At 33.2% G+C, this 14,728-nt stretch overlaps 1 protein-coding gene across 1 annotated transcript; it reads right to left on the reverse strand.

The window, feature by feature from the left end:
• Positions 1-7,976: 7,976 nt before the first annotated feature.
• Positions 7,977-9,642, reverse strand: LOC110709743 (AT-hook motif nuclear-localized protein 28-like). The gene has a single exon (XM_021887969.1). It carries the CDS (start codon positions 9,385-9,387, stop codon positions 8,392-8,394), a length of 996 nt encoding a protein of 331 aa, XP_021743661.1. The 5' UTR covers positions 9,388-9,642; the 3' UTR covers positions 7,977-8,391.
• Between the last annotated feature and the right edge of the window lie 5,086 nt (positions 9,643-14,728).

Genomic DNA, 14,728 nt, shown 5'->3' on the forward strand with positions numbered 1-14,728 from the left:
TAACTATTGTTATTATTTACGAGTGTATTTTCATTAATCACCTAGATAGTCAAATAGAGTACATGAACTATCCTCACACCCAAAAAGACTCCATAATTTAAGAACAAAAAAATCGAAAAACTGTAAACTACAGTGATACTGAAAACTATAGTTTGAACAATGATCCCAAAAAATGTAACCAAGAATAAGACGGTGAAAGGTCAGCTTCAAAACCGTTGGCGAAAACAACCCTACAAACACTGCCGACGAAAGAAAAGGTATGGTAAGAGGTCCCCATTAAGCCACTTGGATAACGGGGACAAATCGTCAAAACCATTGAATTGAATCCATAAATATAAAGGTCAGCTCCTCCACGACAACCATCCCAATTTTTGTGGGGTACCCTTTAAATTGTAGGGTAACCCCCTATTATTCATCTGTGGATAAGAAGTCCTTCTTTATACCTTCTTGTAGTTTTTATTTAAGTTATGATTGCTTCTAATATAAGCCCATACCCCTCCTCTTTCATGTTTGGACCCGCTAAAACAAACTTGATTGTACAGATTGTGTGCACACCAATACACCATGTACTTCTTCTATATGTTGTTGGGTGTGGGCCTTTATAAATAAAATTATGTTCACTGCCATGTTCCCTTAGGACCCCAACCCAACTTTAGTTCTTCAACAAATGCAATTTGTTTGAATTTAGTTGTCACGAAATATCTCTGATTACACTATTGGTTTGATTATAAATTTTAAGCTTCAACCCTCACGGTTTTTTGATCCGATATTTGCACGTCAGACACTTTTTGAGAGTGAGGGGGAAGAGCAAGGGACCCCCCATCCTCAAAGTGTCTCAAGTGGGGGATTGAACCCCCAAATTCAAGGTTGAAAAGTACAATCCTTACCACTAGACTAAGCTTAACTTGGTTGCTCATACGGTTGTTTGATTGATAGAAAATGATGATATACTTGCTCGCTTTGGTAGGTTATGTTCTCCTCACATTATTTTTTTGATGAAAAAATCTTAATTTGTCAGATGATTGCTTAACTTGGCTACATTTTTGCTTACCTTAACCTATATTTGCTGAGCTTTGATGAACATAATTTTATGTAACTTATGTTTGCTAAAACAAAACATAACTTATTCTCACTAAATATTTATTGAATGAGTTGAGAAAAACATAGCCCCTACGTGAAAAGTATAATCACTTATTAATTGTTAGTATTTCGCTTAAGTAGTAAAGCTCGAAAAATATAAATTTAGAAACATCAACCTTTAATTGAGTTCAACTAGTGTTTAATCTTGATTTTATTTAACCGCACTGTTACTCTTTATGTGACTGTATAGCAACTTTTTGTAGGCCTCTATAACTTGTGTCGAAGATTATTTTACAAAGATAAAGTAACAAGAAAAGAACTTGTAGGTGAATAAACAATAAACAACAAAAACAAAACATCACTCTGTATTACCAATTTTATGTTCCCTACATTCCTCAAATCCTCAACGATTGCACAGGTATAATTTTTTTTATTTTTGTGTGTTTCATGGAGGCCCATCACTCGGTAAGTTTACTATTATTCTCTCTGTTCCATAATTTATGAAAAATTGCTTAAAATATAAGTGATTACTATATTACTCTCACATACACGATTGATGATTGAAGAGATTATATTTTGTACATTTGTAGGTTTTTAAGAGCAATTATACGACTTGATGCTTGACCTCATAATAAGCTACTTTTGGCGTTCGGAAAATAAATGATTTACGGAGCTTATTAAATTTCAATAGGTTGTTTTGGAAAAGTTGCTCAACCTAGCCTTTTGAAAGACCTATTATAGCAACAACAAAAAAAATAAAATAAAAAAATGACAAATATTATAGCAATTGTTATAATAAACTATTTTGATGTTGATATAAATGATGTACAAAATTAATCAAACATCTAATGCAATCAGCTATTCAAACCAGTCAATACATTCAGTTATATCAAAAAGCTAATAGCTACTAGCTAATTAACAAAGTGGGCCTAACTCTATCTTTCACTAATATCACCCAATCAAAAGTTGAAAATGTAACGATTCTACGATGGAACAAATCTAATCGTCACATCGTTAAATTTGATTACACTAATACATACGATCCGAAGTAGCTAGTAACAATCACATAACATCAAGTTAATAAAAGCTGATCTGGAAATATTATCTGAATAACGATGCATGAATTGACTTTGGGTACACGAGATTAAGCCAGGTTCGTTTTACTTTGAATCATTTCAACTTAGTTTGACGGATATGTGTTCAACTACCCTTATTATCCGCCATCTACCGTTGAAGCTACATTACTCTTCTTTTTTTTCAAAGCTTCTTGGAACTTTGTGGAGACTAATTTGTACCAATATTTACTGTTAGGATTGTGAATATCTTCTACAACTAGTTTATTTCTTCCTCCGTCCTTCACAGCACTTGTTTGGTTGCCTAATAAATTTATGGGAAGTTTATTTTCCTAGGAAATAGATATATGTATACTTGTTTGGTTGACAATAATGTAAGAAGTGAGGCTTCCTTGGAACTTCTACTTCCCACAAAATGGGGGAATTAACTTACCTAGCTTCCCCTAAAATGAAACTTCCTATGGAAAGTAGAAATTCCCACATCCAACCAAGCAATATTTGGCAATTCCTAGGAATTACAGTTTCATGGGCATTGAGTTTTAATGAGAATCTTAAAACAAGATGAGACCACAAAAACGACTTACCCATAAAACTAAAAGAGCTAGATAAGACTAGGTAGTTGCAACGTGAAAGGAGATGTTCAATTTTCTCAAATGAGTATGGTGTAATATATATATGGACAACTTCGTTACAATATACACGTTGCGATTATAAAGAAGGTAAAATGAAAATGACAAATCTTAAAACAAATTATAAATAAAATGTAAGAAAGAAATAAAGTATGTATTAATCATTTTATATCATAATCATTTAGGATCAAAGAAAATTACGTATGCAATAACACAGCCGCATAACACAAGTCCTTTATTTGTCGAAGTTGTAGTAAAAAGCACCAACACTTTGCTGGAGGATCCAAAATCCAAATCTGTACCATATTCAACATGATGCATGCTTATAAAGTTTTCATTTGTAAAAAAAAAGAAAAATATACTGTTACAAGTATGAAACATAAATTTTTTAAAAAATATTTTTTGCGTCCACTTTTCGGCTATGTATGACTAATGAGAAAGCAGAAATCATCTTGAATACAATTTTTAAGGCTCTAGGGATTGCACCAAATCCCCATCATTTTCAGTTACACACTATATCAATCTCTACTAATTATTGTGCTTCTTTTGTCAATATGTTTTTAGTCAATTTTGTTGTTTCCTTCCGTGATACTCGACCGCAATCGAGCTACTGTTTTTAATCTATATTAATTGGCGTTTTAAGTTATACTTCCTCCGTATATTTTTAAGTGAAATATTTTGACTAATTACACTTTGACTGATGTAAGTGATTCACACATAAGAAAATACACAGTCTTGTGAATATCTATTAGAATCGTCTTAATAAATAGTTTATTAATATTCAACTGTTATAATTAAAAATAATATTATTTAATTTTTGCATTGACATACATGTCCAAGGGAAACGTTTTACTTTAAAAAAAATAAAGAGAAAGTACAAAATTATTTACTACTCCGTACCTTCGTTTCATATTTTTTTGCAATTTTGGGGTATTATTTGTGAGATACTGCATCTGTCCCATAATACATGACACAATCATTAGGGATGTCAGTGGGGCGGGTTAAGTAGGAGATCTGCCCCATCGGGGCGGGGATGGGTCCCGATTTGGCGGGAGGTGAGGCAGGGATAGGGATAAAAAACATACCCGCCATGGGTGATGGGGCGGGGATGGATTTTAGGTTGTACCCGCCCCATTTCCACTTCATACCCGCCCTACCACCCCATACCCACATCCATATATATTATTACATAAAAATATATACTTTAATTTTATACCATTTTATATAAAAATTAAGTAAAATAATATAGTCAAAGTGTAAAACTTTGTAATAGACTTATATTATACACAAAAAAAATGTATAACTTAATTATTACTATGTAGTATAATTGTATTTGGAAGGTGGGGATTAGGCAGGTCTTAGGTGGGGATGGATATCCAAGTGGAAGGTGGGGCAGGGATGGTTTTGGAATTGTACCAGCCGGAGTGGGGCGGGGATGAGGATGAATTTTGGACCCTTCGCGGGAATGGGGATGAAAATGTTAGACGGGTATGGGGATGGGAAAGCCAGCATCCGCTCCACCTCGCCCCATTGACATCCCTGACAATCAACATTGCACACATGTCAATGCACTAGTTTGACTTTGTTTTTATATGATTAAATATTAATAAAAATTATTTCAAAAATTATATTATGAAACTTTCTATTAATACCTATCTAACAACATATTTTACAATAAAATATGTGTTAATTATGTTAGTAAAAAATTATGGTCAAAGCTAATAGAAAAAAGTCCAACGTCTCATATATTTTGGGACAGAGGGAATATAAAATATTGCAAAGTTGTAAAAAATATATAACGAAGGTAGTACAATAGGATAGTTACATAGGTATTTTAAGAAAATTAACGATTGTGCATAGATTTTTTAACATATATTTATGCATCAATAATGTAATGATTAAAGATGTATTGGACGGAGGTAATTTTAATGTCACCTATAGCATGTTTTAACATATATAATTGTATTAGTATGTTCCTAATCAAATTTTGAGACCTAGGTGATCTATCTTTGCCCAAACTTAACCTTAATTTTCCAAACCTATTACCCTCAATTACACACTCTCCTTCCACCCTACGTCGCTCCCCACCCTCTTCACACCTCCACAGCCCCTCTCGGCATCATCAAAGCTCCAACATTAGATGGCAGTGGAACGCGACGTGCGAGGGAACGAAGGGTACCAATGTAGGGACTAGGAAGAGGGAAGTTAGGTTATAGTTTTAGGATTAAGTGGTGATAGATACACCTCGTACAAGTGTAGAGGATAAGATGAGAAGATATAGCAGATTTCTACCACAAATTAAGCCAAAATTGATCTGGATCTGTTTGACCATCTAGCATTATTAACCAAAGGTATTCAAGTACAATAACAAACACAATTATTAGTACATCTCAATTACTTATAATTAATCCTCATCAAACTAATACATCAAGTAAGCACATAAACACACGATTTAACAAGAATGTCATTAATAATTAGTATCATCTTTTTAACACACATGTTAATCCAACCAACTTCCCTAAAAAATGACATAACTTCTTACTAGTAATAATCATGTATTGAAAAAGTGAATTTACCAAAACAAGTAAAAATTATACTCGTGACATTTGTAGAATTATAAAGAAAATTCCCCATAAAAGAAAGAATGTGCTGAAGAAATTTATCCACAAAGAAAGGTAAATTTAAAGGCAAAAACAGATGCTTCTCGAGATATTCAACAAAACAACAAAATTGATGCAAAGATGAGATGAGATGAGATGGGATGGGATAGGGAATGGGGTCATCTTCAAAGTTGGGAGCATTCGGTGCACCATTTCCATCATTTATGTCACGTCCCAAATTCCCCATTCACTACTGCCCATCCATACAATAGTCCCATGACCTTTCCAGAACCATCACTATAGCTTACGGACAATATTCCGCATCGAGTCTATTATGTTCTCGGGTATACCTAGATCAGGCCTTAAGCTAGATAAATTACTTTGAAATTCTCTTACGAGTTATTAATTCCAACCACCACCAAGACTTTACCAACTATTCTAGCTTACATGACACGATGCTTAATGAATAGACTTAAATTCTTCGAACATAGACTAAACAAAATGTAATCATACTATAAACAAGATCGACACATTAAACAGGTCGATTGAGGTATAATATCAATCAGACTAATGGGGCGATATCCTATCTATGAAACGGGTAATGACATTTTTTATTTCCCAACATTGAGACATTAGGGAAATCCTAACTTATTAGTAGTATCATGATAATGATTCTATTCCAGGGAACATATAAACTAGGTTTAATGAGCTAAAGACGTGACGAGTATTTTGGAAGTAAACAAGGCACACAATGCATAGTACATTAGTACTATATGTGACTTGTTGATTTAAAAGATAATTACAATAGAATGAGTACAAATGGTAATAATTATCCTATCTTAATGTTACCTTATTACTAATTAAAGACTAGTATTGGTACAATTTTATCGAACTTATAGCTAACTTAGAAGTGAAAGAGAGTAATATTCAAGCTAAGGTATGAACCTCAAACAGTCTTTACCCAATTTAAGAAAAGGACTAATGAATGAAAAAGACAAAGCAAAGTACAAATTAACCGAGAATAGGCTATTAAAGAAGAAAAAGAAAGGAGAACAACTGAACAAGAAAATTGAGTTAAATGAAGCATCCTCCAATAGAAATTCTGAGAGAATTTTAAGACACATCAAATCAATATCCCACCATTTCCAAAGAAAAATCACCTTAACTCAAGGCTCGACTCTCGGACAACTTGGTTATTCGTGTTAATACATGTCCAAGTGATAAACTCGACTACTTCATACTCCGTCACAAATTTTCATCTCTAGCTTCTACTGTACCACGTATGTTTTAAGATGTATGTGTAACAACCGTACTTTTACCAGAGTGTCAAATATCTGACACGGGTACTTAAGAGTAAATTAAGATTCCGAAAAACGTACAATAGAGAGAAAGATCAAGCTGGCAAGCAACAACAAAGAGGGAAAACAAAAAAAGAAGCCCTAGCTCAAGTCACGTTCTAAGACTGCACAAAATAAAACTAGTTCCTAGTTCCTACACTTTAAATTGTACAAACAACAAATTACATGAAACATGATGCTATACAATTCACACAACAAGCTAGGGTAAAGCAAGAGAGCTAAAGATAGTCTCTGAAATATGTAAGGTCTGCAAATGCATGCTTAAATTCATATCAGAAAGTCAGATTTATCACACCATCACTTTTCTTTTCTATTTCTCTTAACTCTTTCTTCAAAGCACTGCCATCTTCTTCACTCCTAACACTTATTTTTCTCTCTCTTCTTTCACTTTTTTTAAAAAAATTTCTCAGGCTTTAATGCATATCTGAATTATTGCCATATACTTCCATAAAGCAATTACTTCGTCATTGTATTTAATACTCTTCTTCCGCCTCTAAATGTTGTTCATTCATGTTTTGTTGATAATTATTACACACTAAAAAAATCCAAAGTAGGAACAATATTTAGAGACGGACATAGTGTAATGTTTTATTTGCATTATTTGATGCATGATCATTGATCAAGTTATACAAGTACAATTATAATTTAAAATAATTGAGTTGAAAAGTGGGATTAAAGAGATGATTAAGTTGATTAATTATAAAGGAAAAGGGATTAAGATGATAAAACTAATACTACATTCCAAAGATGAAAACATAGGATTACTTTTTAGAGTTTTTATGTCATGTCAAACAGTTCTTAAAGCAAAAGGAGGAAAAAATATAACAAGGCAGAATCCCAGTATACCAACATACTTTTGAGCTATGTTTGAATAAACATAAACAGCAAAATGTGATAAAAGAAGAATTCAACTAGCAAAGTTATGCAGACTATAGTATTTCATTAGCATAATCCCACATTTCCAAAGTTTAAATTAACAAGATTATAATGAAATCACTGTTAAGCTAAGCCTTGTATAAATGGGTGTATTGTACAAGTAGCATACATTAAATTTAGCTGTCCTAAATGGCTAGAAAATGTGATTTTAGGTAAATGGGTGTATTGTACTAGTAGCATACATTAAGTTTAGCTGTTCTTAATGGATAAATCACATAAAACTCGAGAAAATGTGATTAAACATGTCGGATACCATACACCTGTTGTATACGGGTTTTTGCATCAAGCTTGAATATACACTAGCAAGCAAGGTTACAAATTTCATTAACCAACACCTTAATAAGATAATTTTGTTTTCATTTTCATTACAAATTTCAACATTCAAAAACATGCAAATACTAAATACATACCTACAAATCTAATAAAACTCCACTCCTATCTAAATAAGATGAGAATCAAGAAAATCACATTAACATAATCTAACAAATAAAGTGGGTTTTCAAGTAACCATCATTTTGAACACAACAAATTCCTAAAAATTACAATTAAAAAAAAAAAAAAAAAAAAAAAAAAAAAAAAAAAACATAATAATTTTTTCATATCATTTCACAAAATAAAAACAAAAACTAACCTATTACATGAAACCATGACGATGAAGTTGTGGAAGTAGTAACAATAGTGAACATGGAATATACCAAACTTTGAATTTCTGACATTAGTAAGTTGGTCTAGCAGTAGTAGGAGTAGCCCAAATAACATCACCTGCAGGAGCTGAAGTAGTCGGAGTATTACCCAAATGACCACTATACAAGCTCATTGTCCTACCACCATCTCCGCCACCCGATACGGCAGAATTATCCTCATCATGGCATTGACTATTCGGCGCCTCTTGCTCGTCAAGAGGCAGCCGACAGTAAGTAGGATTGTTAAACGACGCCGCAATAACGTATACTGTGCCGGAACACGCCAGTGTGCCCACTACCTTGCCACCCACAATCTGCCCTTGTGGGCCCGCTAACGATATCGTGAAGCCTCCACCACCTACACCAGCACCGCCATGAAACGGCACCGTATTAACAACAACTGCAGAAAGAGACAAAATATCGAATCTCCCGTGAAAAGTGACGGTCCCACCTGGGGTTGTTGTAGAGGGCTGGTTAAGGGTAACGTTCGCGACCGCCCCAGAAGCGGCTAAAACACAAAGACCAACACCACGGCGGCGCGTGAAGCGCGTGAGCGAGTCGATGACGTCAGCACCACTAGGGAGTTCAAGAATGTAAGGTGACATGGCAGGGTCGGGTTCACGGGTTATGACAACTGGGGGTTTGGGTTTATTCTTCGAGCCGGGTGGTCTGCCACGTGGACGGCGGGAAACCTCGATGGTCCCACCATCTTCATTGCTAGTAGTGGTGGTGGTTGTTTGAGCTTGAGGTGTTACAATCTTAGGTTTCTTTGTAATAGATTCGTGTAGAGTTTGATGTTGATGAGGAGGAGTCGGAGTCGTAGTTGTTGCGGAGTCGGATTCTTCGGAGAAAGGGTGGTGAGAGTGGTGGAGATGTGGTGGAGGAAAGTGGTGGTGGTGGTGGTGAGGAGGAGGAGGAGGGGGATGGAATTTAGGGTGGTGAGAGAATTTTGCAAACATATTGGGTGCATTATTTTGAGTATTGTTGTTGTTGATATCATTTTCTTCTTCTACATATTCTCCTTTCATTTTTTTTTTATGATTTTTTTAAGTTGGTTTGATGGAGATGGATATTTTATTTTTGTGAAATTAATGGATAATATAAAAAATTTAGGACTTGGGGGTTTTTTATTTTATTAAATTATGAAATGGGGTTTTAAGAGGGTTAAAGAAAGATTGAATTTTTTTTATTCTCTTTTGGTGGGTGAATAATGGAGATGAAGAAGGTTAAAATAAGGAAGGAAATGAAGAGGAGAGAGAAAGAAGGAGGTGGGTGAGCTTTGAAACAAAGTAAAGAGGGCGCCGCTGGTTAGAAATGGGGAAGGGGGGGGGGGGGGGGGTGTGTGGGGTCCAGAAGAGAGCATAGATACAGACAGGGAAGGTGACAGAAAGAGAGGTGTGTTGTGTGGGCGTGACTCTGGTGTGTGTTTCAATTCGACTGCAAGGCGTTGCCTATTTTAAGGACGTACACTACCTTTTGTGCATTTGTGCGTTCGTTGGTTTACTTGATTTGTATCTCAAAATGACAAAATGTGATGCTTGTTCGAGTAGTTTAATACTTGGCTTGTAAATGATTAGTTATTGTGTTTTTTTTTTATTTTTTTGTTTTATTTAAAGAACTCTAGTAATTGTTTAAATATATGAAATAATACTATTTGTATTAAGTGGGTCGATATTTGATAACCTGATAGGGTACCATTAACTTTATTATTGGACATATATGGATGTATGATAGTATAGTTTTAATGTTGGGTGCGTTTAATGACATGACATTATAAATTTTATCATATACACTTCTCCATTAACTTTCACAACCTTCCTATGTTCTCTCCCTTACCTACTCTCCCCGCTCTTGCTTTGCCGTTGCTGAAAGCACTCCATATAAATATTTATTCGAACTCGATGAAATTTATTATGTCATTAGGCGAATATCAAATTATGGAGATGGCTCAAAATTAATTTGGAACAGTAACTACGTGATTCTATAGATTAGACATTCGTGCACACTTATGCTTATAATTAGCACACATGTTAATTTTGCATTTGTAATTTAGCGTATTATATGTACTACATTGGCATATTTTAAATACATTTATGATATTTGAGATCTATAAATTTGAGATAATGAATTATTAATTGTACAAGTCGTCAGTATCTACATTCGCTAAAAACACGAATTCCTATAGTATGTCATTTCTTTAGAGCTTTGTAATCACTCATTTATCATCAATATTACTTCATGGCTAGTATAGCTTGGTTGGTTTTCTCATAGAACTCAAGTTCCCATACTATACCAGTGTGTTCTCGTACATTTGTAGTTTTCTTTGCTTGCTTATCCTTTTAGCTAGTTAATTATTGATATATAGTCAGTTGCTATCATGCATTTACCATAACTAAATTGTGTATACATATAGTATTGCATACTAAAACAATTATACAATTATTTATTTTCAAAGTATTCTTTTTACCAATTACCATGAATCAATCAGTCATATACTAAAACAATTATACAATTATTTATATCAGAGTCAATGATGACATTAAATAGGATGAACCTTAAATATTAATGACAATTTTGTCAGTGTCTATTTGTCGGCTAATTTCATCTCCCATTTCTCGCACCTTTTTTAAAAACTTCCTGAAAATATGTCTAGCCGAGGAGGTGAATTGTAGAATAAAGTGATTTTAATTATCTAAAGGCAAACAACATTTCAAAGCTAAACACCCCTCCTTCGAATACATAAGTTATACTTCCTCCATTCTAGTAATATTGCAATAACTGGATTTTTGCACTATTCATTATGTTTGTTTGACCACATATTATGATTTATACGTAAAGTAAAATATAGTCATGTGGGGTCTTGTTATATTCATCTCGTAAAATACTTTTACTATATCAACTTTTTATAATTTTTACTCTTATATAGTTATATATATTTAACATATGAAATGTGTTTTGAGATGCGTAATTTCATCCTTATTACAATATTTGTGGAATGGAAGAAGTATACTTTTATTTGAGCAGGATCAACAATAAGAATTGGAAATAATTTTAGAAAGTCAATGCAAAAATTGATAGAAAAGTTAATTAATGTAATTTAACATAACCTAGCATAGTAAATTAGTGACATTCAAGTACATTATTTAAAATAAACAAGATGTACGTATATTAAAGTTGTAAAATTACAAAAATCTATAGGAGTTAATCAATTCTTTCAATGCATGAACACTTCAAAGTTCTGAGTAGGAAAAAGGAATCTCACCTTTAAAGTCACCTATTAGAGCGTCGAACTCATTACCACCAAATCACAAGGTTAAGCTTCCAAAAATGCTGCTAGATCAAAATTAGTACACCATTTTTAATGTTGAGAATAAAAAATACAGTGATGTTAATTAGTTAAGTGCATAATAATACAAAGTACATTTCATAATAATCACAACATTAATATTGACCAACGAGCGAGACCTTGATCTAGTGTTTAGGATTGGATTGAGGGCTCGTGCGCAATAGTGAATTCTAAGGTTCAATTAAAATTGATGACACGCAATGACTTAGGCACAAGGCATATACATAAGGGGTGGGCATAAGGGATAAGACATACATAAAATCACATCATCAATCCTTAAAAAAACACCTATTCTGATAATGTGCAGTGAGTAGCATCTTGGCTTGCCTTAATGCCAAGGCAAGACAATGCAAGGCCTAGGATAAGTAAGATAACATAAATGAAAGCAGCGCAAAGCCAAACCATGGTTACAAGACCAGGGCAAGGCAAAATAAACAAGGCATCTTAAGACATGATAATTAACGGTAAGCCAATGCATGAATGAGATGGTTTTGGTCACAAAACGAGCCTTTCTCAGAGTCCTTTGGAAAGTCCATGGAGTACTTGGATGCATAATCTTGCTGAGTCCAAAAAGGTGCTCCGGAGGTCAAGTTTGATGGTCCATAATACACAAAATTGGACCATTTTACGAGATTTCGGGATCCAATTCCTAAAATTTAAGAGATGATAAGGGATGCATCATGAGGTCATGTGACGTTGATTGAAACCATAAACGACCACTAATTGGTCACATAAAAGGTTTGCTGTGAATTTGATTTCATGAATGAAGATGTCCGTAAATGGTAAACTGACCAGTTTAAAGGCAAAATGAACAGCCCTGCTACTCAAATGGCATCTTATGGTGTGTTGTGGGATTTATGGGAATTGAAGCACCCCGACCACTTTCCTTTTGGGGTCCGAAAAAGTAATAAATTGTCTAAAATGAAGGTTATAAACCTGCTTGGGACCAAATTTGGGAAATTTTTCCAAAATTGAAGTGAATGTGTAGGGTGTCTCCCAAGGTCGATTATAAATGTTAATTTAGATCCATTATAAGCCTATCAATAAGTCTTTATATTCTCTAGATTGAGTTATGTTTAACTATGTGATTATTTTGAATTTATGTTGCATTGTTAATTAGTCAAAGATTTACAAAAGAAGATACTTGGTAAGTTGAGATTCTACTAATTTAAGGTATTGAGAACATTTAATTGGTTTATCAAAATGCAAGTATTTAAACACCCTACTTTATCTATTAAAACTCAAAAGATACAAAAAATACCCTTAATTACTTATAAGTTTGCTATATAACTAATTAATCCATATGAGCAAGATCTTAATATACACACCAACTCAACCTTGAAATTTTAAGAAGATCCACCTAATCCTTTTGGTGCCGTTTACCTATGTTTGAAGAAACCCAAAATGGGAGTTGAATGCCTTTGACAATAAGAATAGGCATGTGCTATAAAGGTGGTGGTTCAATTCATGCTTTGCTTACGTGCATCAAATGTTTTTTGGGCTAAATTATCTCTAAAAGTCAAACAGTTTAATCATTTCTTACTTCAGAATGTTTTTCATTTACAATGTGCAAACATTACGTTAATTAATTATTAGCTCCATATTAACTAGTTTAATCTATCATTCTATCTAATATATGACCCACTATTTGCTCGTTACTCCATCCTCCGAATTTAATACCAACTAAGATAACAATTTTTTGATGTGGAGGCTTTACTTGTAGTTAGATCACACCCAATGGGTCCAACTTACTACAAACGAAGCTTCTAGAATTGGGAGATAGGAAGTACCAGTAGTATTAATTACTCCATATTTATTTAATTCAATAAATGGCTAAGGACAATGTAAATTGAACATATATATTCCCCTCTATACATGCACACCGACTCCCACCGAGGATGAGGTGATTAACCCTAAAATATTCTTATGTGGTATCAAGAGTCTAATAAAAACCCTTTCAAAACAGTTATTCGATTTTTTCACAATAATATGTACAAACAAGGGAATAAATAACTTTCGTTTTTAAGACCTTAAAATAACAACATATGTCTGAATACGTCTTAAGTAAACTTATACTCTTAAATTTAACTACTCTACTGTGGGGGTAGAATATAAATTAAATAATTCAAGTACGAGATATATTTAGGCATGCACTTGCGTTGCGTTTGTGGCCATTAATCTTGCCAGAAGCTTAGTTTAGTTGCTCTTACATAATTGGCTCATGCTATAATCGTTCTAGCAAAGTTACTTGGAATAATTTCCAAGTATCTTCTAGTGAGTGGTGGGCAAACGTATGATAATCTCATTAGGTGATGCATGAGATTAGTCTTTGTCAAGGATTTCGGCAAAGTGTCCAATTTTATTATCTTAGACAAAGTATAGTAATTTTGTTATACAAGATATCACATATTGATTCGCAAGTGAACATTATATTTTTAGAGAAGTCACAATTTGAGACTTTGACCATATTTAGACAATGCAAAAAGATAAGCTAGGATACTCTCTGCTATGAAAATAATAATGAGTCAAACTAAGCCCTTAATTAATCTATTTGAGTTATGAAGATAATGAAGTATATATATTTAATAAGAAATATCAGTATAATCACTTTGAATTCATAAATAATAAAATAAGTAAGCATGGTTTCAAAAAAAAAAAAAATTAAAAATAAGTATGCAATTTATATAAGATAAAAACACTAAAGAATAATATACGAAGTATATAGTTTTGAAGTGTTAAAAAAGTAGCACTGATAAGTATAATACAGTTTTAGTTAATAAAGCTTGTTTCAAATTCTTTTGTAATAACCAGATGAATACGACAAGTCGACAACACACAACTAAGCCACCAATGATCCTAAATTATCTGAATTTTTGTTTACTTATTCAAACTTATTATATTTAACTCATGTTAGTTTAAACTATAATCACGCCATCCTTATTAACCCAATCATAAGTTTTTAATTTTTTTTATCCTTTTTAGAACTTATTTTTTTTTGAAATATATAAAATGAAAGCCATTTA

The sequence above is a fragment of the Chenopodium quinoa genome, unplaced genomic scaffold (genome assembly GCF_001683475.1).
Source record: "Chenopodium quinoa cultivar QQ74 unplaced genomic scaffold, ASM168347v1, whole genome shotgun sequence".
NCBI lineage: Eukaryota > Viridiplantae > Streptophyta > Magnoliopsida > Caryophyllales > Amaranthaceae > Chenopodium > Chenopodium quinoa.